General features: G+C 36.1%; 1 protein-coding gene across 4 annotated transcripts in view; it reads right to left on the bottom strand.

The window, feature by feature from the left end:
- COL11A1 (collagen type XI alpha 1 chain) overlaps positions 1-27,792 on the bottom strand; it is a 130,155-nt gene that overhangs the window by 32,179 nt on the left and 70,184 nt on the right. For all 4 annotated transcript variants that reach the window (XM_027892365.1, XM_027892367.1, XM_027892366.1 and 1 more), the window contains 16 exons: positions 27,496-27,549; positions 26,463-26,570; positions 22,892-22,945; positions 20,185-20,238; positions 18,033-18,077; positions 17,852-17,905; positions 17,718-17,762; positions 15,583-15,636; positions 14,667-14,720; positions 12,523-12,576; positions 11,497-11,604; positions 10,648-10,737; positions 10,306-10,359; positions 4,407-4,514; positions 3,827-3,934; positions 2,711-2,764 (listed from right to left, as the gene is read on the bottom strand). In XM_027892365.1, coding sequence (XP_027748166.1) covers positions 2,711-2,764; positions 3,827-3,934; positions 4,407-4,514; positions 10,306-10,359; positions 10,648-10,737; positions 11,497-11,604; positions 12,523-12,576; positions 14,667-14,720; positions 15,583-15,636; positions 17,718-17,762; positions 17,852-17,905; positions 18,033-18,077; positions 20,185-20,238; positions 22,892-22,945; positions 26,463-26,570; positions 27,496-27,549 — 1,098 coding nt within the window. The remainder of the gene's footprint in view (positions 1-2,710; positions 2,765-3,826; positions 3,935-4,406; positions 4,515-10,305; positions 10,360-10,647; positions 10,738-11,496; positions 11,605-12,522; positions 12,577-14,666; positions 14,721-15,582; positions 15,637-17,717; positions 17,763-17,851; positions 17,906-18,032; positions 18,078-20,184; positions 20,239-22,891; positions 22,946-26,462; positions 26,571-27,495; positions 27,550-27,792) is intronic.

The following is a 27,792-nucleotide window of genomic DNA, read 5'->3' as shown; positions in this document are numbered from 1 at the left end:
ATGGCTATGAGGGGAAATAGAGCTCTGGAGGGCAAATGGAAAGACTCAGAATGATGAGAGAATCTTCAGTTAATAAAGGCAGCTGTGATAGCTGTGGAGGTTTTGAAGGTCAAGAGAGGATGCATATCAACAACAAAATTGTGCTGTCCCTAGGTAGGATATAGCTAATAGTATTTTTGTTAGGCACAGTATATTTAAACCCCTAAACATAAATCCTTGTTAGTTTCAAGGGAAGATGTTTCCAGCTTTTCTTAAAGAGGAAAGAAGAATCAGTTCTTTGCTCAGGATCCTTGCTGGGATCAGGCTCTAAATGCTCACCAAGGCTTCTGTGGGTGGTTAGGTATTGTGAATATCTATTCTGCATGTCCTGTGATTTCAGAACTGGGTACTTCTTCTTTAGAACCTTTCAGAGGTGACCAAAAAGGCCTCTCCTCCCTGCCCCAATATACCTCTGTCAGCATGTTGAAAGGAGCAGAGTTAAAATAAACACATTCTGAAACTGTCAGAGTTGAATGGCTGCACTTGAGGGCAAACGTGTCTTCAGCTGGGGTAACGTTCACTTAACTAAGCAGGCCTGAACACTGAATCCTGCATTTCAAGGAAAATGAATAATATTCTCAAATGCCTTAAACCTTGAAACTGAGAGTACAGAACACATTCTCAAATGATAATGCTGCAGACACTTTATTTGTAAAGCAGGTCTGCTGGAACATGCCCAAATACATTAGTACTCACTAAGGGAACTGTGGTCACAGTCTAATGCTCAGCTATGCTAAAATGATGTGAAATAGAGAAGTGCAGCACATGTTTTTTCCTGAATTTCTCTGACGCAGAAGCCTCCCTAATGAAGAGGCATGTCAAAGGGGAAAAGGGGAGATGCATATGATCACGTGCAAAGCCTGAAGTGGAACTGGATGGGGCTGGAACAAGCTGATCTTTAACTTCCTTTCCAACCAAAGCCATTCTGTGCTTCTGTTATTCCATGACCTGCCTCACGAGCTTCCTCTTCCCTTTCCTTTAAATGCCAGATTCTTCTGTGTACACAGGGCCTGTTCTGTTCTCAACCTCTTTAGGTGGACAAACAGGAGCTGCATATATCTCTATGTATCCCACAGCTGGTTTACAACTACAACAGCAAACAGATTAAAATTTCACCTTGATAACTTGATTCTACAAAGTTAACCAAAGCACTCAGCTCAGTTATGCAGGAGTAATTTTAGTCTGAAGCAGAATTTGTTTACAACTTGATTACACGTATATTTCTTGGAAAACAGGGATTTATCATAGAAGTGCTCTCTTATGTATAGTATTACATTTCTGATCTTAACAGGGCATTACAAATAATTTATTAAAACACTTGTGATTTAATCTATAAAAACAAGATTGTGAAAAGAATGTGTTTTCTACAGTGGAAACTGCAGAAGTCTTTCTCACATAAATTATTGAGAAGAACAAGCTTATCTTTAAAAACAAGAACAACAAAACACCAAAAAACAAACAAACAAAACCCCAACCCAATTCAAACCAAAATAAAAAATGCCCCAAGCAAAACAAAACAAAAACCCTTGTCGTTTTTTCCCACATTTTATTGCCACAATTTTTCCTTGAAATTATCATAAAACTATGATTCGCTTGAATGTGTATATAACCTCCTATAAAACATCATCTATTAATATCTAAACTATAAATTTGGTGCAATTTTTAAAAGCAATCTTCTCTTAAGAATGCTCTGTAAATGGTTAATTGCAAAAAGCACACAGTGTTTTCAAGATAAATATGCTTAGCTATGAATACCTCTATGTTGAGTTCTGAGCTTTGCTGACTGTGAATATTGTTGATATATAACAAAAGGAATCTTCCTGCCCTTGCATCTCAATTTTTTTCTTCAGGAAAATTATTCAAATAAAGTGCCAGTTTATCTTGTAATTGAACACAAGTGAAAACCAACCTTTTTTAATTTTTGGGAAAGAAACCACAATCAAACATAAATAAATAAATGCTAGTTTTATTCTTTCTAGCTTCAAATTTCCCAGTGGAAAATGCTTAATTTTATATTTCTAGCCTCAATCAAAAAGTGCCTGAACTTTTGAAGACAGAAAAAGTCAAATTAAAATGGTAAAAGCCCAATTAGTCCTAGGTTCACTAACAGGCCTAATGACAATATATGAAAGCTTCTATAAGCCATTTCATCTTAGGTCTTCACTGTTCTGAAATGTTGCCATCATTTAATTGTGCTCTCCAAGAATTAGCTATTCTTTAAAAATTTTAAGGCAGTATTAGTAGATTCCTCTAATGAATATTTTCTTCATAGTTTTCATTGTTATGGCTAAGAAGCTGAAGCTGGATTTGTTCACACAATCCAGTCAGTGACATTAACTTAAACACAGTAAGAGAGTGCATGTGAATTCTTGGGCTCTCTCAGTTCAAATGCAGAATTATTTCAATGATACAGGAAGGGTGCTCAAGAGTATAGTGTACCTTTCTATTTTTTAGTGATTCTGTAAGCTCTAGGAATATGAACAATACTAAGTATATGCATGGCTCTATAATACAAACCTCTGGTGTCGCAGTAAATCAGCATTTTTTTGAAGAACCATTTTAGAAGTGTGTCTTTTTTCTGCTCATTTATGTAGCAAGGCCACCTGCATGCTTCATGCATGAATACTTTTTATTCATAAAGATGTAATGGACAAAGGATTTTGCTACTCACGTTTTCTCCTTTGTCGCCTTTACTGCCTTTCTGACCCGGTTCACCGATTTCCCCCTGTAATTGAAAGTTAAAAGTTAAACTTGTTTAAAATGGTTTCCTTCACACTCAGCTGAAGTCAATATCACGGTATTTTTAAATGTTCCTGTTGATATGATTATTTTATGTTTTATGCTGCTGCTTCAAGTGAAAGCCTAAAGGCAGCAATTCTGCAATGATCAATAGTATGTCATATTAATCCAGATATTGATTGCTGTATTGCAAAGGGCAACAAGACCTGGCTTTGAAGTATAGTGCAACTGAGCTCTAAATAAAGGAAATTGTGTTCCTCTTGTCACCTTCAATATGAACTTATAATGAAAGTACCCTGATTTACAGACTCATCTAACTGTTTGTGACTGAACAACTGCTTCTCAACGTAGTGTACAGCGTTTTAAAACTTCAGAATTATTCAAATCACCAAGAAACTGTGTTAGAAAATAATGGGGGTTATATACAATAATAAAGGCCAATTAAATTAAATAACAGAAAATACTCTCTGTGGGATAATAACACTCATGCATCACAAAAATTAATGTCAATATGTTTACCTTTACCCGATGCTAACTAACAGAGCAGTGTTGGATCAAGCAAACATGCACAATGATCCTGAAAGCTGCCGTGTCCTAAATTCTGCCAGAAGTCAACAGAGTATCTCTGCTGCGAACATAATTATTTTGATGCTCTCAACCTATCAACAGTGGTTCTGAATCCCTATATATTACTCAGAACATTTCATCTTACTCATTCAGCAAACCAAGTTTTCTAAAATAGGCAAAAATCAATTTTGGCATAATATGCCTCAATTTATTTTGCCATACTTTCATCTTTGCTTCTTTGCCAGGATAAATGTTATTCTACTAGTTCTTGAACACAAATCCCAATGTCCCATGGCATCTGTCCCTCAGACATTTGATTATAGAAGAGTTTTTAAAGGTTTTTTACAGTAAGCAGAGGAAGTTTGGGGGAGGCAGGGTAAGAGTTGTTTGTTTGTTGCCATATTTATTGTGAGGAAAGCTACAGAGAAATGTACTGACAGATCTTCTCACTGATGCACTAATACCAATTAAAATGATTCACCTTGTCACCATCTTCTCCAGGAGAACCACTAGGGCCAGCAGGACCAGGAAGTCCTACAGGACCCTGGATTCCATCGCGGCCAGCTGGACCTTGAGGACCTTTTTCACCCTGGTTGCAAAGAAAAGGAAGCAATCCACATAATCACAGGAGACTAATGAAAATTTCAGTACAAGGAGCCACATTACCATACAAAAATCTAAAAAACCAGAACCCTCACCTCTCAAAAAAAGAAAAACAACGAAACAAAACAGCAGAAAGGAAACTCTCAAGGGAAGAGAATATACCAGAGAATAACAATAATGGAAACCAATGTCAAATATACTTGTATGCTAAGGGAGAGTGGCTGGGCACAGAGTTGTAATGAATTTTTTTATTATATTCCCTCCATGCTGTGATAATAACAGGTTTAACTCTTCTGGGTATTAGAGGGTATGACAATGAATGTTTTACTATGTACTTTATTATAAATCTAGAAGGAGTAGATTATATATTTAATAGGCAAATATTAGAGTGAGGAAAAGTAACCTTCTGGAATGAAAAGTCTGTGCCATGAGAGTTTTTCAGGACTGTGATTACTTACAGGAGCACCCTTCTCCCCTGCAGGGCCTGGAGGACCCTGAGGTCCAGGACGACCTGGAAGACCAATTGGGCCAGCAGTGCCCGCTGCTCCACGTTCCCCTGGAGAACCCTGGAAAGAAATACCAAGTATAAGGGAATTCTGATATAACCCAGATAACTGTGGGTGGTTTTCATGACTGAGGTCAACTGAGAAAATACCTGTTTCTGAGTGAGATTCCACCTGGTAGAAAGGCAGACATGCAGCATGAGTGCAAGGAAAAAAAAAAGACTGAAAGAACTAACCTGAAGTTCATACTCAATACAGTTCATACAAAACTAATTTATTAATTTTTTTCATAAATATCACTTCATGTGTTTGTTCATCATCATAATAAGAATGCCCTTGAAAACAGCTTGTTTTCAAGAACTTATTTCTCTCTGTTTTCAAAATGGATTAAGATACTACTTTGATGAAAGAATATTCACCATATCAAAATACAGAACTAACCCTCACCACAATGCAAAGTTTTAGCCAAGTTTTTTGCTGTAACGTTGCTGTGATGATCAGTATGTTTCTGCATTTCAATTCACCTGTGTAAAAATCTATTCAAATACAATGACTAATCTAGTGTGTCATACAGAGGAGGCTTTTATGCACAGGTATCTTTACACAAGCACAAAAAAGTTAAAAATCTAATTTTGTAAATTAAAGGTGAAAAGACAGGCACTATATGTTGAGAACCACTAAAATAGAATCTTTGTTTTCTGTCTCTTAAAGTATTTACAGTTTTTTGCATCAATAGAGCACTGTTAATGGTGCTCCCCAACTTTTCAGCTTTACACCTTCAAAATAGTTTGTAGTATTTTAAAGTTTTGATTCATAGTTTCACTTTTCCAATGGATATACTAGGATTGGGATACATCATGGAATAGATAAGTAATAGGTGGTGTAGCCCAAGGCTCGGAATAGCCTTTATTTTCATGTCTAAGCAAGGTCAAATTTGTTGGCCCTTGGACATTGGAATTTTAAGATGCTTTCACCTATGAGGGCCCTACTTTTTGCTTTTACTCATGACGTACTTTTCTGGACTGAACTCATTAGCATAACTAGTACTAATTTCATAATAAGGTGCTTTTCCCTCCAGATAACTGTGGCAGAAAGAATACTGAATGATTTCTCAAAATATTTTTGCAAATTATCTCAGTAAGATTAAATTTGTGTGAGTGTTCAAATAAAGTATTTGTATGGGAATCATAGATGACTTTATCTTTCCAGGTGTTGGGGTTTTTCAAGTCTGGGTGAATGGCTAAGTTTCAGTCCCATTTCTGTTATTTTAGTTCCTAAAGCTTCAGTGAATTCAACAAGAAAAAGTCACCACCCTGCAGCCATTCTACCATGGTCTCTGATCTTGTCAGCTCTCATAAACTAAACAGTTTTAGGTCATCTCATCAGTAGAATGCAAGAATAGAGAGGAATAATACCCAAATAACTCACAGATCTTTCTTATGTCAGACAGCAGACACTAACAGTAGCCATAATTTCTAGTAGCTCTTTTTACTCAGCCAACTTTTCACATTTATCTTTTCATTTCACCTGAGTATGAACAGGGATTAAACCTTCTGCTTTCAAGGAACCTCTCCTTTCTCTGTGAGAATGGCCTCTGATCAGAGCAGAACACATTAAATCATAGTCGCAAGTCAGAAAAGCATTTAGGCAGCTTCTTAAATCTGTTCTCCCTTTCTATGTTTGTTATATTTTTTGATCACTCTGTCCCACTATGAAACAATCTCCTTATATTATGACACAATTTGTTAACCTGTGGCCTTGCAGTGGTATTCACATCCTGGGACCTTTCTATTAATCTGTGTTTTCTTTTAAAAAACTTCTCTACAGAATGGAAGTGTCATGTTTTGTCATGCAATACCCTTATATGGACTATAAACTCATTATCAATCTTGGTTTTATCTCACTTTCTGTGACAAAATATGTAATTACAGCTATCATATACATTACATAGCAGTGGCAATACTTTTTACTGATGGTTAACAAAATTCTCAACAAGTGAGGGTCCCCATGACTGCAAAATGTTATCAGAGAGATGAAGATATCTCTAGATAGCTCAGTACCAATAATTGGGTAGCCTACAGCTGGCTTATTCTGAGTCTAATTTGAGCATCCTATTCCTAAATGAGCAAATGAAAAATGACTGCTTGACATTCCAAAGAGCTTTCTCTCATCAGCATTCAGCATCCCACACAGTAGTATGAGAAGGGAAGAAAACAAACAGAAGACAAAGATAGCAGATAAAAGAGAGCTGTTAAAAAACCTCAAACAAAACCCCCACAACAACAAAAAAACCTCAACAACAAAAACATCCACAAACCCTCCACAAAAAACCCTCCAAAAACCCCCCAACCATGAACCCCTCACCACACCAAAAGAGAATCCCCCTTGCTCTGAAGTGCATTCATGCATCTCTTTCTTTTGTCCAAATCCCTCTAAACACAGTAATTGGCACACACAGTATTTGGAGCAGTCATTTGTTTGGTATGCTTGCAGATGTATGTGCTAGCCAAATAAAGCTTATAATTGACTATATATGCTAGTTGGAAGCAATTGGTATTGGCAGGGAATCGGAGGAAAGTCATCCAGTGGCATGAATTCTTTTCCTATTATAAATGGCAAATGAAGACTCCACTATAATTACACTTCTGGGTGTACCCGCTGTGGACTAAAAATAGATGGGAAAATATTTTAGGATTATTTGATGCTCATTGTCTGCTACGACCTACTGTTAAAAAAAAGCAAGCTATTGTGGTTTAATTCTGGTCCTTCAAGATACAGAGAAACCCAGTATAAAGGGCACCTCTACAACTTTTTTTCACTGAAAAACTTTGAAGATAACAAGTTAGTAATTAAAGATGAAATAGATAAAAAAATCCCACTGAGGACTCCTGAAGTACTTTCAGGGTGACTTGGTGCTTTTTTGTACCTCAAGTGGCCTGCTTGCACTACAATAAACTCAAAGCACTAAAAAAAAAATTAAAGTGCCCCTGAAAGTCTCTTTCCACTCTTGCTACCACTACATTTATTCCTTAAATATTGGAAAAACTATATGCAAAAATTTCTTAGCCTCCTAAGTGTTTCTTTCTGTGACTGTTCACCTTAGTAGAAAGTGTGGCCCCAACAGGAATGGATTTCTAAACTGAAGCCCTTGGTAGTGTGCTCCTGACACCCATACTCTGTGTGTTCCTGGACTATACTTCACAATAATTCTAGTCTGGCAGTGAACTCCCATTAGCTGGGGAACATTAATGAGAATTCCTGGATTTTCTCTATCAATTTAGTACTATTCATGAGCTCTGAGAGAGCTCCATAATGTGAACCAAAAGATAGTAAAGGGGGATAATTGAGACATCCTCCTCAAAAAGGCCCTGGTGTTTTCAACTAAAACACTAACTTATATACACCCTATAAGAACTAGAGAAACATGGATCATCTGAATTTAAATTCAAACCCACATATTTCAGAATACGGACAACTATCACTAAATAAGGTATGTGCTTTTGCCTCACGACATGATCTGTCTTTATGAGGAACTATGACAGGAGTGGCACTGCTGCTGTGTGGACATCCTGTCTGGCAAAGTGGGGTGTGTTAAATGTCAGGTATGTTTGTGCTGTCTGGTTTGTGCATGCTCAGAAGAGTTCTGGTTCATTGCACCTGAACTAACTATCTGCTTGAGAGTTGAGTCCAGCCTTAGGGGCTCCTCTAAAAAGGAATCAAGCTATGACCTTTACATTGAAGAGATTATTCTGGTCTGTGCTTTCTTGATTTTGATTCACCTTTTCTTTTAACATTTCAGGTTCTTCAGATGAGTACGATGATATCCCTTTTGACTCTCCCTACCAGCTTCTATTCTGTTTCACTCCATTCCCAGCTACCTTTTTTTGATGCCTTTTGGGAATATATATGTACTTCACAGTGTTACAAACTGAATCACAAATTCAAGTTCTTGTTTTTAAGAACAGATGCTAAAAGGCTTTAAGAATTCAATAATTAATTTTAAGAATTCAAGTACAACATATTACTTGCACTACTGATACTCTTTGAGGGTTTTTTTTATCCTTGTCTAGTGCTTTCTAATCTCAATATGAATTCCTGGAACATAATAGAGTTTCATTGTTGAAATACACAGAATTTCAGCTCCCCCATTATTTTTTTTGTCTAACAAGAATAGCTACTCTGATTGATTTTTTTTCCTTTACTTCAATTGCACTAAATGAAATAAATAAGTTGTCAACAGTCAAAATCGACACATTTTACATTTGGGAATAACTGTACCATGTTTTGAATACCAGTGTGTCCTTGAAGAACTTCCTTGCATTAAAAATGACAACAGAGAATAGGTAACTTTAAGCATATTCTACTGTTGATCTTAAAATATTGAGAGGAAGTTGCTGTATGAAATAATTTTGCTCAGTTGTACAAAGGGAATACAGGAGTATTGGGTTTGTGTGGCAAGGTTTTGGTAGCAGGGTGTTGCAGGGGTGACTTCTGTGAGAAGATGCCAGACACTTCGCCTGTGTGCGACAGAGGCAATGCCAGCTGGCTCCAGGATGGAGCAGCTGCTGGCCACCGAGTCCATCAGTGATGGTGGTAGTGCCTCTGGGATGATGTATGTAAGAAGCAGGGGAGAAAATGTAGAATAGAAACTGCAGCTGGGGAGAGGAGTGAAGGAAGATATGTGAGAGAAACACCTCTGCAGACAGTGAGGTCATGCAGAAGGAGGGGAAGTAGGTGCTCCAGTGACGGGAGCAGAGGTTCCCCTGCAGCCTGTGGTACGGACTGTGGCGAGGCAGCTGTGCCCCCACAGCCCATGGAGGAGACCCACACCAGAGCAGGTGGAGGCCAGAAGGAGGCAGTGACCCCATGGAAAGCCCAGGCTGAAGCAGGGTTCTGGCAGGACCTGTGGACCAGGGAGAGAGGAGTCCATGCCAGAGCAGGTTTGCTGGGAGGACTTGTGACCACACAGGTGACCCACGCTGTAGCCACCTGTTCTTGAAGGACTGAACCCCGTGGAAGGGGCACATGGTGGAGCAGTTCATGAAGAACTGCAGCCCAGGGGAAGGACTCATGCTGGAGAAGTTCATGGAGAACTGTCTCCCATGGGAGGGACCCCACACTAGAGAAGAGGAAGAGTGTGTGGAGTCCTTCCCACGAGGAGGAAAGAGTGTCAGAGGACAGTGTGTGATCAACTGACAGCAACCCCCATTTCCCATCTCCCTGCACTGCTTGGGGGCAGAATGAAGCAAAAATGAGGAGTTAAGTTCAGCCTGGGAAGAAAAGAGGGGTGGGGAGAAGGTGTTCTAAGGTTTAGTTTTTATTTCGCATTATCTATCCTACTCTGACTTGATTGAAAATAAATTAAACTCATTTTCCCCAAGTTAAATCTGTTTTACCCATGGTGGTAGCTGGTGAGTGATCTCCCTGTCCTGATCTTGATTCACAAGCCTTTCAGTGTATTTTGTCTTCTGCCCAGCTGAGGAAGGGAATGATAGAGCAGTTTGATGGGCACCTGGCATCCAGCCAAAGTGAACCCACCACAAACAGCAGGAGTCCGCCATTCACTAGCCATAGATTTTTCCGGAATGGAAAACTTCTCTCATCCCAAAACTAATTTGGCAACTAAGTGGCAAGTATTGAGCAGCAAGTAAAACTACCTACTGGTAGCAGGCGGCTTTAGATACTCTCAACCTTCACATTCTTTGAATGCTTATTAGTATGGATACTGAGTAGAAGGTTGATCTGTCTGCTGTTTTACAGACTGCATTAATGAAAACATCACAGCATGTAGACAGGAAAAAAGGTTACTAGGTAATGATGTCCATATTTCCAAAAAATTATTATGTGTACTTACCATTGGGCCAGGTGGACCCTGTGGGCCTTCCCCTCCTTTCAGACCAGCTGGACCCTAAAAAATGTAAAGAAAAAAAAAAGCTTGTCTACTAAACTAGAATGTTCAAGACTTACTTTTGCAACACATGTAACAGGAAAAATGTAAAAATTCAAAGACAAAAACCTGAATAAATTCCTTTTTTTCTTATATAGTCAAGGATACTTAACGTTGGATGCTTGATGTCTGTTTTCCCATTACATTCATTTTTAAGAACAGTAGAAGATTGAATGAAATAAAATAGTTAATATTTTGTTTCTTGCATTTAGAAATATCATGTCAATTGCTCTAGTGCTTATATTATACCTGAGCACCTGGAAGACCTCTCTCTCCAGGGAAACCACGAAGACCTGCTGGTCCATCCTTCCCAGGAATGCCTTGAGGGCCTGGATCACCCTGGGAAACACATTTTGATTAAAAAACCCCTCCATATTTAAAATGCTCATATTAGTTGTTAAATGAGTGATGAAAATTAAATACCATTCCGCAGTTATAGTAAAAAAAAAAAAAAAAGATTGTGCCTCCACCCATTCACCTGCTAATTCTTTGAAGATTATCAGTACAATAGTCTATGGTAAAATTTATAGCAAACTTTGATAAAATACAGTACTAGTTATAGAATACAAATAGTGAAAAACATGAAAAGTCATAAAAACAAGTTTAAAGATACAGTCAGTAAAAATTTAAGATACCCATTTATAATCAAAGACTGAATAGAATTACACAGTAACTAGATAAGCAATATTTTTTTTGTTCCTTAACAGTAGCCAAAAAGTAAGCAAGGAGTTAAGTTTAGTCAGTGAAATTCTGACTTTTAGTCACTACTACACATCCAACTTTAAATGCCAACGGGCAATTTTCCACCTTGGTGTGAACATGTCATTACTAAGTATTTCATTATTGAATGTGCAGTATGTGCAAAATATTTTTTTTAGTTTTTATTACAAAAATATTAATTATTGGCTCAAGAGAATTCTCATTATTTCAATGGAAGGAGACATAGTCTTTCAAATCGTTCTGGGTGAAATGTGCCAATCATGATTTTATGCTGTATGTTCAGATTTTATTCTACATGCATATGTGATGATTTGAAATGTCACACTGTCAGAAGTTTATCTGTCCCTTCCAATTTGTTCCCCCAAAGCCACATCATACCTTAGCACCTTCTTTTCCTGCAGCCCCTGGGAGGCCCTGTTCACCCGGGGGACCAGGAGGGCCTGGATGACCTCTTTCACCAATTGGTCCGGTCTCACCAGTAGGACCCTAAGCAAAATAGTAAAACTTTAGTCACCTGAAGGTATTTAATGTCTTGGGGGGCGTGGGAGGAAGTGGAGAGGAGCAGATTATTAATATCCAGCTGGTAGGAGTATCTGTTACAAAGCAGTGTTACCATTGGTTAGCACACATTCCTCACCTTCCCTCCAGGCAAAGCTGACTTACAAAATATCTTTGTCCTATAAAATAAATCTTGCATTGCATTTTGCCTGCAGACATGTCTGTACAGCTTCCAAAGGTGAAATCCTGACCTTGTTCCTTAAGCACTGAAGCTTTAAAACACAGCGTGTTTGGGAGAAGGTTACAAAAAGGACACGGGAGAGAAATCCATGTACTATTCTTGTCTTGAAACACTTCTGTGCTGTTGTTTTTCTGAATAATATGAATTTTAAGGGAGGAGTGTTGAAAGATCTCTCTTCAGATTCACTAGCAGAAAAGTTTCACTGAGGGAATTACCTAAAAACAGCTCATGCAATCCAAATGCTTGATTTAGTTGCAAATTACTAAGATTAGATCAAATGAAATTTTGATAATCTCTCCACAAGCTAAAAGTGACTGAAAATTGTCCTCTGACAAAAAAGTCTTTCTAAAATGTTTCATGATAATCTGCCTTCTTGACTTCTGGAAATCACTAAATTCATAATCACATGAAAAAAACACACAAACAAAAACATACACACACACAAAAAAAAAGGAAGTGGAAAGGTAACCCAAACATTTTCATATTTTGTGGACTCACTGATGAGTACTAAGTATACCTTTCTAATATTATTATGCATATTTTTTGAAAAAGTTAATATAACCATCGATATGGTCCTTCTAATACAACAAAAGACACTGCCTTAGCCATAATATAACTATTAAACTTGGGTCTTATGGAATTAACTATGAAATTAAATTGTGTACCTGAGGGCCAACAACGCCACCAGGACCAGGAGGACCAGTTTTTCCTTGAAAACCCTGTGAAATAATTATAGAAAATTATGTTACCTTGGACAAAATATAGAAGAGCAAAATTCATGTCTGTGCTGAAAAGGAGAAATTCCTTCTCTTCTGGAAATAAAAATGAGAAATCCTATTTTCCTGTGTACACTTAGAAATGAAATTATTAGTCTCTCTTGTATTTCTCAGTTCCAGTCTCTCTGAGGTGATATAGCTGTAAAAATTCCTGTCAGTTTTACAGATCCCTCGAGGTGAACTTGATTAGGTGAGTTTGAATGCATAAGTGATGCAGCTAAAAGACAGTTGAAAATACATTTTTATGTATATACATTACGAATCACAAAGCCAGACTTAAAAATGGTTTTTAAAGAAAGACACAGATGGTGAATTAAGTTGGAGGGGCATTAAAGATAAAGCAGAGGTTAGACAGAAAGAAAATGAAAAGAAATAAAGATCCAGGAAGATGAAGGTTATATAGAAATGGTAAAAAAGGCAGCATGAGTGCTACAAAAAGAATGAAGCTAATGAGAAATTGATGTGATGACAAAAACCGGGAAGAGGAGAATAGAAAAGAAATGGGTTAGAGACAGTTTTTTAGAACACTGGCAAATTTTACAGAATTTTCATTTTCTAATCAGTGGTTCCAGACTTCAGGCCAAAATCAGTCAATAAACTGAATGACAACCTCACTTTACAATAGCACTGTTTAATGCATCTTTGAAATATGCTACATTATTTCTTTCAAATACCGGAAGTGTGTTAGGAGAGTTCACTGCTGTATCACATTAGGGTTCTGTGCAGTTTTCCCTGTTTAACAGCCCATGTCTCCTTCCTACTCTGCTCACCTGTGNATTCTCTCTGAGACCTATGAAATAATCTATACTTAAAAAAAAAAAAAAAAAAAAAAAAAAAAAAAAAAAAAAAAAAAAAAAAAAAAAAAAAAAAAAAAAAAAAAAAAAAAAAAAAAAAAAAAAAAAAAAAAAAAAAAAAAAAAAAAAAAAAAAAAAAAAAAAAAAAAGACAAAAGTATCCCTTTGTTCTAATGACAGAAAATCAGAATTGCTTCAGATGGAACCATTCACATGTCCCTTCCTTTACACAGTCAAAGCTTCCTCTGTAAGCCTATTATAAGGAAAGACAAGGAATGTTGAACATTTTGGTCCAAGTATACAAATACACAGGGCAGAAAACAGTGCTAATGAAAAGCTGCAAAAGAACAAAGTTGTCACTAATGTTTCTCTCACACAAAAAAAAAGCCACTATCATTGCAAAGCACTGCTATGTCACAGTGCTACAGTACTAGCAGAAGAAAACAGAGATTTTCAGAATGATGTGGTACTCCAAGCTCTGTGCTCCTCCTTCCAGCAGTGGAAGTGACTCACCAGTCACTAACAGATTTCCAGTGACGCTGGAACCTAAAATACATTCTACATGCTGAGAAAATTCCTCTCTAAATTCATTTATGGCTTTCTCTCCAAGAAAGAATTTTATTTTACTACAGTGGAACATGAGTAAGGTTTTGGTGCTACAAAAATAGAGTGTTATTAAAAATAATTCCATTAAAACTATTACATGTTTTGTGGTTTGTTTTTTTTTTTTCTCCATTTTGATGCCAGAATTTATTCATTGTGATTCTTAGGAGAATTACATGGAATATAGTTTCAAAATGTAAGGGTTTTTTTTTAATAGGTTAAGTCATCCTTGATCCTACTTTCCAAAGGTCTTGGCTTTTCAGTTTTCTAGATGCTTACCAATAGTAAGACTTTTTATTATGCTATTATTTATGATACATGGCATTCAGTGAGAAAAGAACTGTATAGTAATTGTCTCAAAAATCTTAATTAAAATTGAGATCTAGGTATTGATCTCTTTTACTTCTACTATTTTATCTCATTGTGATGCTACTAACTGGGCATAGCAAAGAATAACCTCACACTTGTACCATGGAAAAAAATAAAGCTTTCTCATGCTTAACCTTCTAACCACAAGTCCAGATATATAACCTCTTAGTGCCAGCCTCTTTCCCTTTTCCCTGTTGGCTCTATTTCTTTAGTTTTGATTACATAATCATGACCTTTCAGGGTTTACAACACTAACACGTTTACTTACAGTCTCACCCCGCTGTCCTGGGTGTCCAGGCAAGCCATCTTTTCCAGGTGGCCCCTGAAATTGTAAAATACATAAAACATTTCTGGAAAAAAGTGTGCAATTAGCTGTAAGAATCTCTGCTCTCTTTTTTTTTTTTTCTTTCCTGGACTAGTCTTTGGCAAAGCTTAACTGCTGCTATATCAGACAACTAGGATTTTAATAATATTTACTGGGATTTTAATAAGATTTTTTCCTTGTGTCTGCCTTGATGTGTGTTAACAACTGCTTAGAGAGTGACTGTTGACAAATATAAACGTGGTCAGAATGTAAATTCAGAAATCATGGAAAAACCCTATACTTTCCTTCCATTTTTCTTTGGTTAATGACTCAGTTAGGACAAAACTAAGCATTACAGGAGTGCTTGATGAAATTTCAGATTTGGCATTGGAAATAAAAGTACCAAATGCATGGGTGAAAAAAACCACAGGTGGTTGGATGCTTTTGTACTTCACATGAGCAGAAGCACACCAGAGGAGCAGTAAAGCTAGTTCAGGCAGCAGCTCAAATGTGCTATTACTTCTACACATTTCTGCTATTAATGAATGTCTCCTTCCTCTTCATTCTGTCCTCAAAGAATCAATTGTTAAAAGAAAACATACACCAGTGAAGTAGTATTTTGCCTTAACTCGGTGTGTCAGCTGGACGCTGGATCAGGACACTAGAAGGTTTGCAGTTTGGGGTATTATGCCGAATGTCTTATGAGCTGCACCAATGATCATTTTGAATATGTGAGTTCTTAGCCTCAGAGCTCAACAAGCATATTTGTAATTTATACAAAAACCATCCCTTATATAAATTTTTAAATAGTCTCTTCAGGGACACTGCATGGAAATTAACATTCCTGTTGTTGCACATACTTAATTAAAGAGATACTTACTGGAGGTCCCTTTGGTCCAGGGAATCCAACAGGTCCCTGAGGCCCTTGTGGTCCCTGGAAAAAAGGCAACCAAATAAATAAAGTTCTACTCAACTGTTCTAACATCTTGATGCTTTTTAAAGAAAAAACCCTTGCAAAAACCTGCAGAGACAGGTACTCTAGTCTTATAGAGCAAGTCTTCATTGTATTCTACCTGGTATATGATGTGTGGTTTTGCTATGGTATCAGCTACCAAAATATGTTAGAAATGTTGATTTGATACGAAAGACTTGAAGAAGGCCACCACATCTCCCAAATTACACTATCTGTTCCTCTGATAAAGCTCTGTTTTCCAAGGTCCATAAGCCTCATTCCTTAGAGCCCAGGATCAGTTCCAGAGCACAGCTGCCTCCTGTATTAGGCAAAGCAGTGTGCAAATGTAGCTGTGGGAGAGGATCCCTTGTGCCCACCTTGGGAGAATTTGCCCTTAAATGAATCTTATTCCAGGTCAGACTTTTATAATACTGAAATACTAAATCTGAGTCAACTAAGAAGTGCTAGGCAAAGGGAGAAATTTTTGTGATCTTACTGCACTACTCATTAATGTTTTTTTCTTCAAAAACAGATGTAACAGATGAATTTTCCTCATTTGCTTTTGGATATAACATAAAACCTAATGTTTCAAAAAAAAAAAAAAGTAAGAGTTCTGTAGAGGAAAACTAATAAAATTGACTCAACTACTGTACAAAATATATGAATTAAATTGGTCACTCTCCAAAAGTGGGTTACAGGAGCACAACTCAAATTTTACAGTTAACTGCACCTTCTTTCTCATAAATTTCCACTGTTCTCACATCTTGAGGCCTTTAAAAGAAAAACCTTGCATTTTATTTCTCATTCGTGATTTGGCTTGCAGGTCTCAAGCCACTCATGGGCTGATGGATTATGTGAGAAAAAGCATTAGAACACTAACAGCATGCTATCAAAATTGCATTTTCTTTTCTGTCTTAAAATTTCATTTTAACAGCAGCTACATGGGATAGATTATTTATTGTTTACATGTCTGGTACCTGAAATAGTCTCAGAGGAGTAGAAATGACAGTTTTATTTTTTGGTTGACATTCACCCCTATTGGGAATCAAATAAGATACCTCACACTTGTATTACACAAGTGATATGAGATGTGGTGCTCTATGATTCTTCATCTCTTTGCTCTTATCAATTTTTCTCCAGGGATCCTTCATCTTGGATTGGTCTGCTCATTGTTTTCGGTGCCCCCACAACTTTTCTTCCTCAGAACCTGTTGGAGCTGTCAGCAAACTCCTCTTTCAGAAGGATCTGCTATTCACCTTCTGTAGTCTGTCTCTGATCTTCCTCAGTGCAATATAACCCATGCTTCCTTTCTTACACTAAGCCAAATTCTTTGCATCCACCATCCTACTTAATGTGAAAAAAAAAGTGACAGTATGGAGTTGGGGAAAATGCTCAATGTTCTCTTTTGAAGAGAACACTGGGACCTGGGAGTGGGCACTGGGAAAAGATCTATAGGTTCCCTGTATGGAAAAGGTTAAGAGTTTAATGAAATATAACCACAAAAGAAAAGTTTGTTAAGCTTTGCAAAAATACTTTGGCAGGAAACTCATCTACTGAAACTGAGCTGGTTTTCAAGTGCTGCTATTACAAAAATCTGATTTATTAATATTGTTTTTCTATATATAGTGCTGTGCAATGAGCTGACTGTATACTAGATTTGTGTATTGATTGATAAGATAATAGCAAGCAGAAAATTTTGTTTTGAGAGAACAATAGGTTTTCTGAAGCATGCAGAAAGTAGGTTGAAGGGAATTCTTAGCTGATCAGAACAAAAAAACCAGATGCTTCAACAAAGAATCTTCTGGAAGTGGCTTGAGTGTTTGCAAATCCAAAAAACAGGCAGTAAGCTGCAGTAAGTGGGGAATTCTGAAGAGCATAATCTGGTGAGTACACCTGTAACTCACGCAGATATATATAAAGTGCATGGATATGACACAAAATGTGTATGTATTCTCTGTGTCCTACATGTACAAAAATGATGGAGGAAGCTTTCAGCAAACTTCAGCCACTCCATTCATAACTTTGTGAAAAGAATCATCAGGATTACTCTGAACATTACATACCCTTTCACCTGGTGGGCCAGGAGGACCATCATTTCCTGAAGTACCCTGGAAAGGAGAGACAATATGTTCAAAGATTTAGATTTATTTTAAAAAATCTGTCTGTAGCCAATCTATACAGTGTGCTGGACCATTACCTTTGGACCTGGTTTACCAGTGGGACCTCTGGGACCTCTTGAGCCTCTTGGACCCTGTCAATTTAACACAGATGCACTTGATACGTATTGGATACTATAATCAAATAAAATTAAATCTTCACAGTATAATGAAGGTAATTTATATAGGAAAGCTGCTAAACTGCAAATCAAAAGAACATACTGTTGGTCCTCGCTGTCCTCTGGGGCCTGGTTTGCCATGTAATCCCTAGAAAGAAAAGTTGACAGAAATCATCTTAGCAGACACTCTACTTGTGAGATAAAGTTTTTTTACTGAAGTGGAGGCAGAGTGCAACTCCCATAAGTTTAAAAATTATTTTATCTTTCACTATCTGGTTTGCATTTCAATTTACAGAATCATGGTCCTTGATAAAATTGATTATCTTTCTGAGTTCACTGGGACTTGTGGCTAAATGTGCTGAATTTGCCTCAGATTCTCTCAGACACATTAGAAGACTTTAAACTACATTAAAGTAGTAGTGAAGATGGCACACAGCAAGCACAGTCCCTCTGCAGTAGTCTAAAGGACTTGGTTTCATTTCCAATGGAATAACAGCCTTGAAGACAAAGTTCCCAGGTTCCCATGGACAGCTCCACAGATTAATAGAGAAAAGAAAGGTAAGCCTCTTCATTTAGAACAGAAATGAGGACTGTAATAGCTACCAAAATTACGTGCACTTGCACAGAAATACAGAACTTATCTGAATACTAGCCCTTAATTTTTTGCTTTAATGTATCTCCTGATCATACTCAACAGAATTTTTTCTTTAGGCTCTGCATTAAAATTGCTGTGCATTGTAACACAGAGAATCTTAAAATTCAAGAGAGTATTCTTCAGGTAGAAAAAGGAACTTGATGACTGGTACTTTCTAATCTCTGAGGTAAACAAAAGAGCAACAAAAAATCAGCAGAGATGTTTTAGCATAAAACTTGCCTTTACCAGAAACCAATTAAATGCACACACTTGTTTCCTTGACAGTTGTTTTTTTTCCCCTGTTGTTTTTATTTCACTTATCAAAATAAAAATTATGTGTTGTTTTTGAAATGCTACACATCTTGTGATCTCAGGGACAAGGACTGTCTTTCCTAGTACCTGTATGTGTGGTAGCACAAAACACAGTGATAACCCTTCAGGCAAGATTAACCATATCTGATTCTCATTACACAACCAGCAGTTATGGTCTTATTGATGATCAGCCTAATGCTTGAGTACATAAGGAGTTTGATGGTATCATTATGTGAACTGAAAGCTTTATGAAGGCCTGATAACAGATCAATATAATTAGATTTTCATAATTTTAAGTCTGCTGTTAGTTGTTATCATAATTTTGCTTGTTTTTTAAACTTGGTATCTGTATTAGCAGTCATGTGTCATTTTTCCCAGAAAGGATGAAATGAGCATTGTTTTATTGCTTGTGCTTGTACATGACAACATATTTTCATCTGCAATAAAATAACACAAGAACAATTTAAACCATACATAAGCAGTGCAAGTGCAATTGGATTTCATATATTTAATCTTAAAAGAATGAATTTCTGCTTTATTTTGCGACAAAAATTAAAATGGATTCCTAAGAATAATGATATGCTACTTCAGCTTCGGTTGCTATCACCTATGAATTCTGATTCGTCTCTTAATAAGTTCATCATCTTTCTAACATGTTCTGCTATGTGCAACTGAGCTTTAGAGGCAACAGCACAGTGACCTTTTTTCTAATCCATTTTTAATTGTTATAGTTTGAAGAACATACATAACAGATTTTCCCTCACCTGCTTCCAACAAACAAAGAAGGAAAAGATGTAATTTTACGTTTTTTTAATATATGTAATAGTACATATTCTTCATCTTGTCTGGTATATTTTGCTTTTTTAAAGTTAAGCCTATAAAAAAAACCCTACCATGTGGCAAATCAGAATACTTATGAAATACAAGTCGAATTTCCTTGAGGGTAAATTGCATGGTAGCAGGATAATTCGTGGGATACAGGAAAATAGTTCTTGCCAACTCACTCAGCTATACTGTCCAAAAAAACCCCATCAGCAAAGGTGACTTCCCTTCTCTTTTTAAAATCAAATGATTATGGCAGCATATGCAGCAGAAAGCATCCACCTTCTTGTATATTTAGATTATTTTAAAGTATTAAAATAGTGTCTCAGTATGTCCTGTTTTACATAAAGGTCCACCTCAAGTGGACCTAAAACAAAAGCCTTGTTTTATAGTTCTTTAGACAGTAGCTTGTATCCTTGGGTTTTGGGGATTTCCCATGGCATGGAGTTTCAAAAGTTAATTCTCATGCAAGAATGAATTATCATACCCTTGCACCTTTCTCTCCATTGGCACCTGGAAATCCTGGGAAACCAGTTGAGCCCTGTGTACGAAAGCAGTGCAAATATCAGAGGATATCAACAGCAAAACAGTAGTAGAGCTAACATTTAATTCACACATAAAGCACAGCTGCAAAATCATGTACATTGTACATGTCAAACTTGCAAGTTTGATGGCACTCATGAAAGCTGTAAATAAACTCACCATAATGCTTCAAGTCCAGAATGCGTTAGAAAAAAAATAAATCAATATATAGAAGGGACATTATTTTTCATCTTATTAGATAACAAAAGATCTATTAAATCTGCACAATTTTTTAAAGTAGAGAAGAAATAATTAGTAACATCTCACTAGAAATAACTGTATCATAACGCAGACAAACAAACAAGGCCTTGTTGCGTCATAGTATAATAATTCTTTAAAAAAATAACTTAATTTAAAAAATTGTAGGGTTTTGCCACATTATCTATTCACTGAGCTGTAAATTAATTACTTCAGATGCTTTATTAATTATAAACTCACCACTGGACAGTTTTGTTTAACTGATACATACAATTTATGCATAAGCAGAATTTGTGAGAGTATCTGACGTGAAACTGCTCCCAGCTTTATTCCTCCTTCCTCTTTTTTTTTTTCCCCTTTCCTTCTGCTAAGTGCCTAGCCTAGTCTGAACAGTACTATTTTCTTATTTATTTCTGGTAAACAGGTTCAGTGGGGCAGCAGACCTTTTACCTGCCAAGGTCTTAATTTGTCATAAGGGACTTCAGGTCAAAGAGGTGATAGACATGATAAAATACACTTTTAACTGACTGGAGATGAAAATCAAGTGAGTGTTTGGTTTCATCAGCCATTAAAACTTACTGGCCAGACTCCCTGCTGTGATAATGCACCTCTGTCTGTGGAGCTCGCTGTTAGTATTTTAGCGACAAATAAAATGCATATAACAAAACTTAAAATATAATTTCTTGGTGCTCTTCTTTGAAATGTTAGAATTATTTTTTCATTTTTTTTTTCTCTTGTTCTTACTTATGTCTTTCCTCTAATGAAACTTGTTTCACACAATAATTCCAATTGTCCATAAAAGACTTAGGGAGAGTACAACTTCACAAACACAGATTCTAAAGATACCCTGACTGATATTGACTGGTGGGAGAAAAGTAAAATCTTTTTGCCTTTACTTTCCTTTTCTTTTCCTTCCCTTTTCTTTTTGTTCTCTTTCTTGCCTTTCAGTTCTTCACCAGTTATAACTTCATACATGAATAAAAGTGAAAATTCTAGTCTGTGAAGCCCAAGCATGTTCTCTAAAGTTAAAAGGCCAGTAAAAAACCAGACTCGAATGATGGCACATTAATAGGCACGACTTGGTTGCAAATATGTACAGTACTTTGGCAATTGTGCTAATCAAGAGGGACTGGATTGGAGAAAAAAAAAAAAAGCATAGTGAAAATTATCAGCAAATGGCAGTACTTTAAGAACAATTCTCAGAGGAAAAATCATGAAATGCAAGTAAGTATCAGCAAAAAGAATGGTGCGAACCTTCTCGACAATACTGGGACAAGATTTCCTATTTGCTTTGCACAGCTAATGTACTTCTGTGCTGCTTTTTTTCTCACTCTCTTGTGTTAATTTGAATTGGACTGTGAACAAGTTTCCAAAGAAGTCTCCAGTGAGTTATGTTTTGTAGCTGTCATTATTCTTTCTTGGAAATTTAAGCAACAAATTAGAAGAGTGAACAGTGAACACAGCTTGAGAGCTATTTTCAATTTTAATGTGATAAAAATTTATCACAAGGAAATTCTTGACCAAGTCTTTGTTGCAAAAAGAATCAATCAACTTTTATTTGAAATGTTATATAATTTTTGTTATTAGAACGGAATAATGTAAGAACTCTGATTTGACTTATTTGACACAGTCTGGAGGTGCAATGTCTCCCTAATGGTCTCCTCTACACAAGGAAATGTCTGTAGAACTATGCTTTTATTTCATTTCTTATTTCTTGCTAATCTCAGAAAAGAGAGCTTACAATTAATTTAGCATGCTCATTTCCTAAAGTTGTGTTAGTATGACCTTGATAGAAATATATTTCATAAAAATGTTTTAAAAATAAAACCCTTCACTTAAACCAGAAGCTCCCAGCATGGTTTTCTATTGCAATCCAAATGTAAAAGAGGGCTGAAAGATAGAGGTAGGCATGGGTTTTGTCACATTTGTCTTAAAAGGAGATAAAGGAAAACCTGATGAAAATAGTAAATTATATTTCAAAGAAAAATGGCTTATTCTATGGAAAAAGCAGTAATGACACAAATGGAATCCTTGTACCACACTGAAAATTCCCATCACTATCAGCATCCATTTTGTGGTCAATATAGCACTTATTCTCTTTTGAGCATATCAGCAATTCCTTAATTTTCTAGTTGTTTACTGCATGCTAGTTTCTGATGCTTACACAAAAACACAAGTCACAAGAGCATGAGAACATGGGTTGAAGGCAGCCTACTTAAGAAGAGGAAACACAGTGCTCCATAAAGAGCCTAACTTAGGGATTCCCATGTAATTAAAAATTTTACTTCAAAATATGACTGTCAAGAAAGAAAATGAGAAAAATGGCCCTTTCTTTGAAGTCCACAGCCTTCTACTGCAAACAAATAAAATAACTAATATCAAAGCACACAATATACAGCTCATTTACAGCTCACCTTTGGACCTTGTCTTCCTGGATATCCTGGCAATCCAGGTACACCAAGCTTACCCTGCAGTAAGAAGGCAGTGTTAAATTTTAATTTATCCTCCTTAGTGGTTCAGCCAACTTCTATACAAAATAATTTTTTCACAACATGGAGTGATGATACTCCATGGAATATAATCTTCAATTAAATCAATTTCTCATTTTTACAATTAATCACCAGTGAACTCAGTTCCCCAAACTTAAATAAAAAAACCCCTCCAGTGAATGAATCCAGAGAAACCAATGCCTCAGTGTTTTCTTTTTTACCTCATGAAGTGCTGTGCATTGTTGTGGGGCTGATGTCACTAAACAATTAATATTCTTTAAGAAATCAGGCTGTTAATAGGTTTAAGTGAGAAGAAATTCTTTTTAGCTTATACTGTATGATGGCTGACTTTCCATGAATAGGCATACAAAGAATCAGTGTTTTCCTTGAATAGTTCCAAACTGAGACTATGATAAATCACACCCCAATGACCATTTGCTGACAATAGATTTGTCAACAAATATTAAAAGCTTGTTATGTTCAGAAAGGACTGATCAACACTGACATCAACCATTCTCAGAAAAAAAAACACAGTACCTACTCCACTGAGTTGGTCTCTTTAGAGCTCTAGAGAATGAGTGATGGTTTGCCACTTTCAAAGGCAAGGGAAAGCAGTCTCAGACTTTGAAAGATGGGAACTCTGGGGAAGAATTTGTCTATTTTCCAGACTATCACGTTTTGGAGAAGATCTCAATAGAAAAGATATGACTATAAAGTATCATAAGGTACTCGCAGTAACCTTTGGTAATGAAAAATAGGAAGGAGAGACCTGTATGGGGAAGGAAATTTGCTAAAAAATGTCTGTTGATAAAAAAATGCAACACATGAAAAAACACATATATTATCATATTCTTGCATGTGTCTGGTGAGACATTGTAAAAGAACACTTTTTACATTATGAAAATAATTATAATGCTGCCAGTTTTGTGCCCCACTGAAACAAGCTGCTTGCATTGCAGTGATTTAAATGTTTTGTGGAATGACAGTCATCAAACTCTTGTCAAATTCAATGAAAGTTTTATCCCTGATTTTATGATTAAGCAAGCCCAGTTGCATCGCTTTTGAGTGTGGATACAGATGGGTTTTTTTAATTATAACCTCTTTTCTGATCTGTTCCCCATTTTTTTGTACCCTACTTGGGATTTCCTTAACCAAGCAGATTCAGCCTTAGACCTACTTGGAAAATAGTTTTCTTATCATGGAATCTGTTGAACACAGTGAACAAGAAACTACTCCGGTAATTTAATGACTTCCATTACAAGAGCAGTACCTTTGCATTAAATACTTCATAGTATTTACAGAACAGGACATGTATAAGTGGTTTTACAGACTTTCCTAATATTGTGAGGAGGTCTAAGAGCTCTCAAAGATTATTTTAGTTTTTCAACTAAAATAAATATCACAGGACCAACACCACAGAATTCCTCTCTGACCCACTCTATTCTGGCCAAATATCCATAGAATATCCACAGAACATGTCTGAATTCTAATGGGCAAGATAAGATAGAAATATTTGTAGAAAAGGAAAAACTGTAGGTCTCAAATTCCAAGGCCAGCTAATGGTGCTAGCAACACCAACAGTTTTTTTCAAATGTCTTCCGATATTTAGAGTTTCAAATTCTGGACTTGTGAGACTGTTAGAGTCCCAGATATGTCACAGTGAAGAAAAAATGCTGGAAAATATGAACCTATATTAATACTGAGTAATCTGAATATGAAGAATTAAAAATAACTCAAATTCATATTTGGAAATTACCAACTATTAAGAAAAAAAAAAGGTTTGGTTTATTTTGATCTGGTTTACTTTATTGTGAGGTGGTTGGTTTTTTTTTCCTTAGCTTATAAAGATTTGAAAAAAATGGACTATTTCCTAGAAGTCCAGAATTAATTATTCGGCATATTTCATAACAAAATTATCAATTTCTACAGGATTCCAAATATTCTTACATTTTTGTTAGTCAGGAATACAGAAAAAACCCATTGTCATGAAACATATAGTTCTTTCTGGAGAACAGAAATATATTGTGGCTCAAGACAATATGACTCTTATTATCCTGGATTGTTTTGTTGACTTACTTAAAACACAGTACACCGGCCTTCTGGTGTGAACTCAGCTTGCATTCATGTGAGAGAATAATTCTGAGTTTCTTTTTTTCTGTGTTCTTTGATTTGTGACCTAATGAATCAATTCAATGACCTAGCTGGTGAGGGATCTTGCAAAATTGTAGAAAACATTAATTAATAAATAATTTCCAATAGTTAAGTAAATCTATTTTTTTGTAATGAGTGAACTGAGTTTTTAAATATATATTTTGAATTTATACTTTTGAATATATACTTTTCCAAGAGTTTATGAATGACATTATGCTCAAATACAACCCTAACATCTTTCTGAAGTTCTACTAATGATGTAGTTGCAAAATATAGTGGCTTTTGATGAGAAGAGAGTTTGTTCCCAAGTTTGTAGAACACATCTTTTTCTTCCTGAAAAAACTCTTAGCTGTGAACCTTATTACCTTTTTAAGATTTCAGTGTATACTTTCAAAGAGTGTATATAGATAAAGATAGAATAATTAATTATCATGTGAGATGGAATGTTGCTGGAAAATACTAACTGTTCCTACTTCAGAGACAGTGAAACTGAGAATGAAATATAAAATGCCTCTTTTGTCCCATGCTTTTCAAGACAGAACTAGAATTAATTCCATATTTCATAAAAAAAATGAAATCAGCATCTTTTCACTTTGGTGAAATGTAGTACATCCATTTCTGAACCATAATTTTTTGTTTAATTTTATTTTATATTATCATTCTCTCCCTGATATTCAAATTATCAGTGCTGAAATCACCTTTCCCTTGTGGTGCTGCCGTGCAGTGAAATATAGTGCCCATCCCCCCATTCCTCAGCCTCCTTTCCATCCTCTGTATCAAACTCAAGTGGCTTTTGTTGAGGTCAGGATTCTACAGAGATCTGTACTTGTCTCTGTGCTTGTTCTGTCTTGTATTTCATGCCACCATCCTTTTTTGTCAGTCCTCCATTTTAACAGTCCATTTCCCTTTTACCAACACTACTTCAGATTTTTTATTCAGGATATTTCTTCTGTTTAAAACAATCTTCAAATCACAATTTGCCATAAAATGCCTCAATATTAACTCACTCTCCAGCAGCACCTTTATTCTCTTTTGTGCCCGGCTATTTTCTTTGCATTGTGTTTTCCCCAGCTGGCATGCACTGTATGTAATTTGGGATAAGAATGCAGTTGCCTTACATACTGGTGAAGTATTATAATGCCCTTTTGTTTACTTCCAAAATAATGATTCCCAATGCTTGTTCAAATGTGAACTCCAGTGGTCTATTGTAGTAGTGTCTCATAAAAACTACTAGGTAGCTAAAGATTCTGCAGATATGGAGACTTCTTTTTTCAGTGATGAAGATTATGGGTTCCACCTAGGTTATGAGGCAATGACATGTTTATGTTGATTTCTGGCTACTGACCTTTTCCCCAGCTGGACCAGCAGCACCTGGATCCCCAGATGGACCTGCTCGACCTTTTGGACCTTCTGGACCATCTTCTCCTCGTGGACCTGGCTGACCAATTTCTCCCTAAAATAGATTACCTTATAAATATGGAACAATTGCCTTTGTCCATATATTAGACAGATTACCTACAACTATCGAAAGTAACTTTTCAGTTAATCTAAATAGAGATTAGAATCATAGAATAGTTTGGGTTGCAAGGAACCTTTAAAGGTCATCTGTTCTTCCTGCAATGCACAAGGACATCTTCAACTAGATCAGGTTGCTCAAAGCCCTGTCTAATTTCCTATTAGGAAAATACTACTAATGTTCATGATATAAATGTAAATACAAAATACATACAGATTAGATGCCGAATATTACTTTCACAAGTGTAAGAGCCTAGTTGTCTTGCCTGAAGACAGTTGCATTTGAAAACTGTGTAATCTTATTTTTCCTTTCCTAAATTCTTGTGAAGGCACTCTGTCAGTCCACAGAAAGAAACCTGTCTTGTACTTATGTGGATACCATATTCACAGTTATTTATGTATACAGACAACAGATACAGGCCAGGAGTGTCTAAGGAGTTTTTTAAAACCTCCACAACACTTCCTATGAAAGGATGTAATCAATTATTGGGCTAAATAAACATTTTGGCAGAGATTTGCAAGATGCTGGGTTGAAATAGAAATATCTTTATCCTAGATAGATAAATTGTCCTCAGGCAAATACTGGAGATCTTGGAATCTGGAAAAGGAGTTTCCCTAGGAAGAAGCTTAGTGAAAAGGATATTTGAGACTGACATTCACTTCCTCTTTATAACCTTGCCATTGTTGATTCACAAGAACCATATCTCTGCCTTAAATTTGTGCACGCACGGGGAATAAAAATAATTAGAGCTACTAGCCTTTATTTTATTTTTTGTTAAAATACATTTTTTCACTTTAGTAATCCTTTCAAAATAATAACACTTAAACTTTTAAGAACATATGGGCTATGAGTAAATGCTTACCCGGTCACCTTTAAGACCCATGTCGCCTTTAAATCCTGGAAAACCATCTTCACCCTAAAAAAGGTAGAAATTCATTTAAAGACTTTTAGTAATAAGAGGAATTTTTTTTCTGCAAAAAGAATAAGAAAACATGTTCACTACAGATTAAAATAACGTGCATAAAGCGAGAACTTCAGACACGAGAAAATTTTACTATTACTATCTTATAGAAAATATATCAGTGCACTATACAAAATGACTTTTTAGTCTGAAAGTTCTTAATAACAGCTCTTGAAAAATCTATTTAAATACAGAAAC

This window comes from Empidonax traillii, unplaced genomic scaffold (genome assembly GCF_003031625.1).
Source record: "Empidonax traillii isolate 1590-97213 ecotype Southwest subspecies unplaced genomic scaffold, ASM303162v1 scaffold347:size1123457, whole genome shotgun sequence".
Classification (NCBI taxonomy): domain Eukaryota; kingdom Metazoa; phylum Chordata; class Aves; order Passeriformes; family Tyrannidae; genus Empidonax; species Empidonax traillii.
The sequence above is the reverse complement of the archived record's forward strand: the minus strand, read 5'-3'. Positions and strand labels throughout refer to the sequence as shown.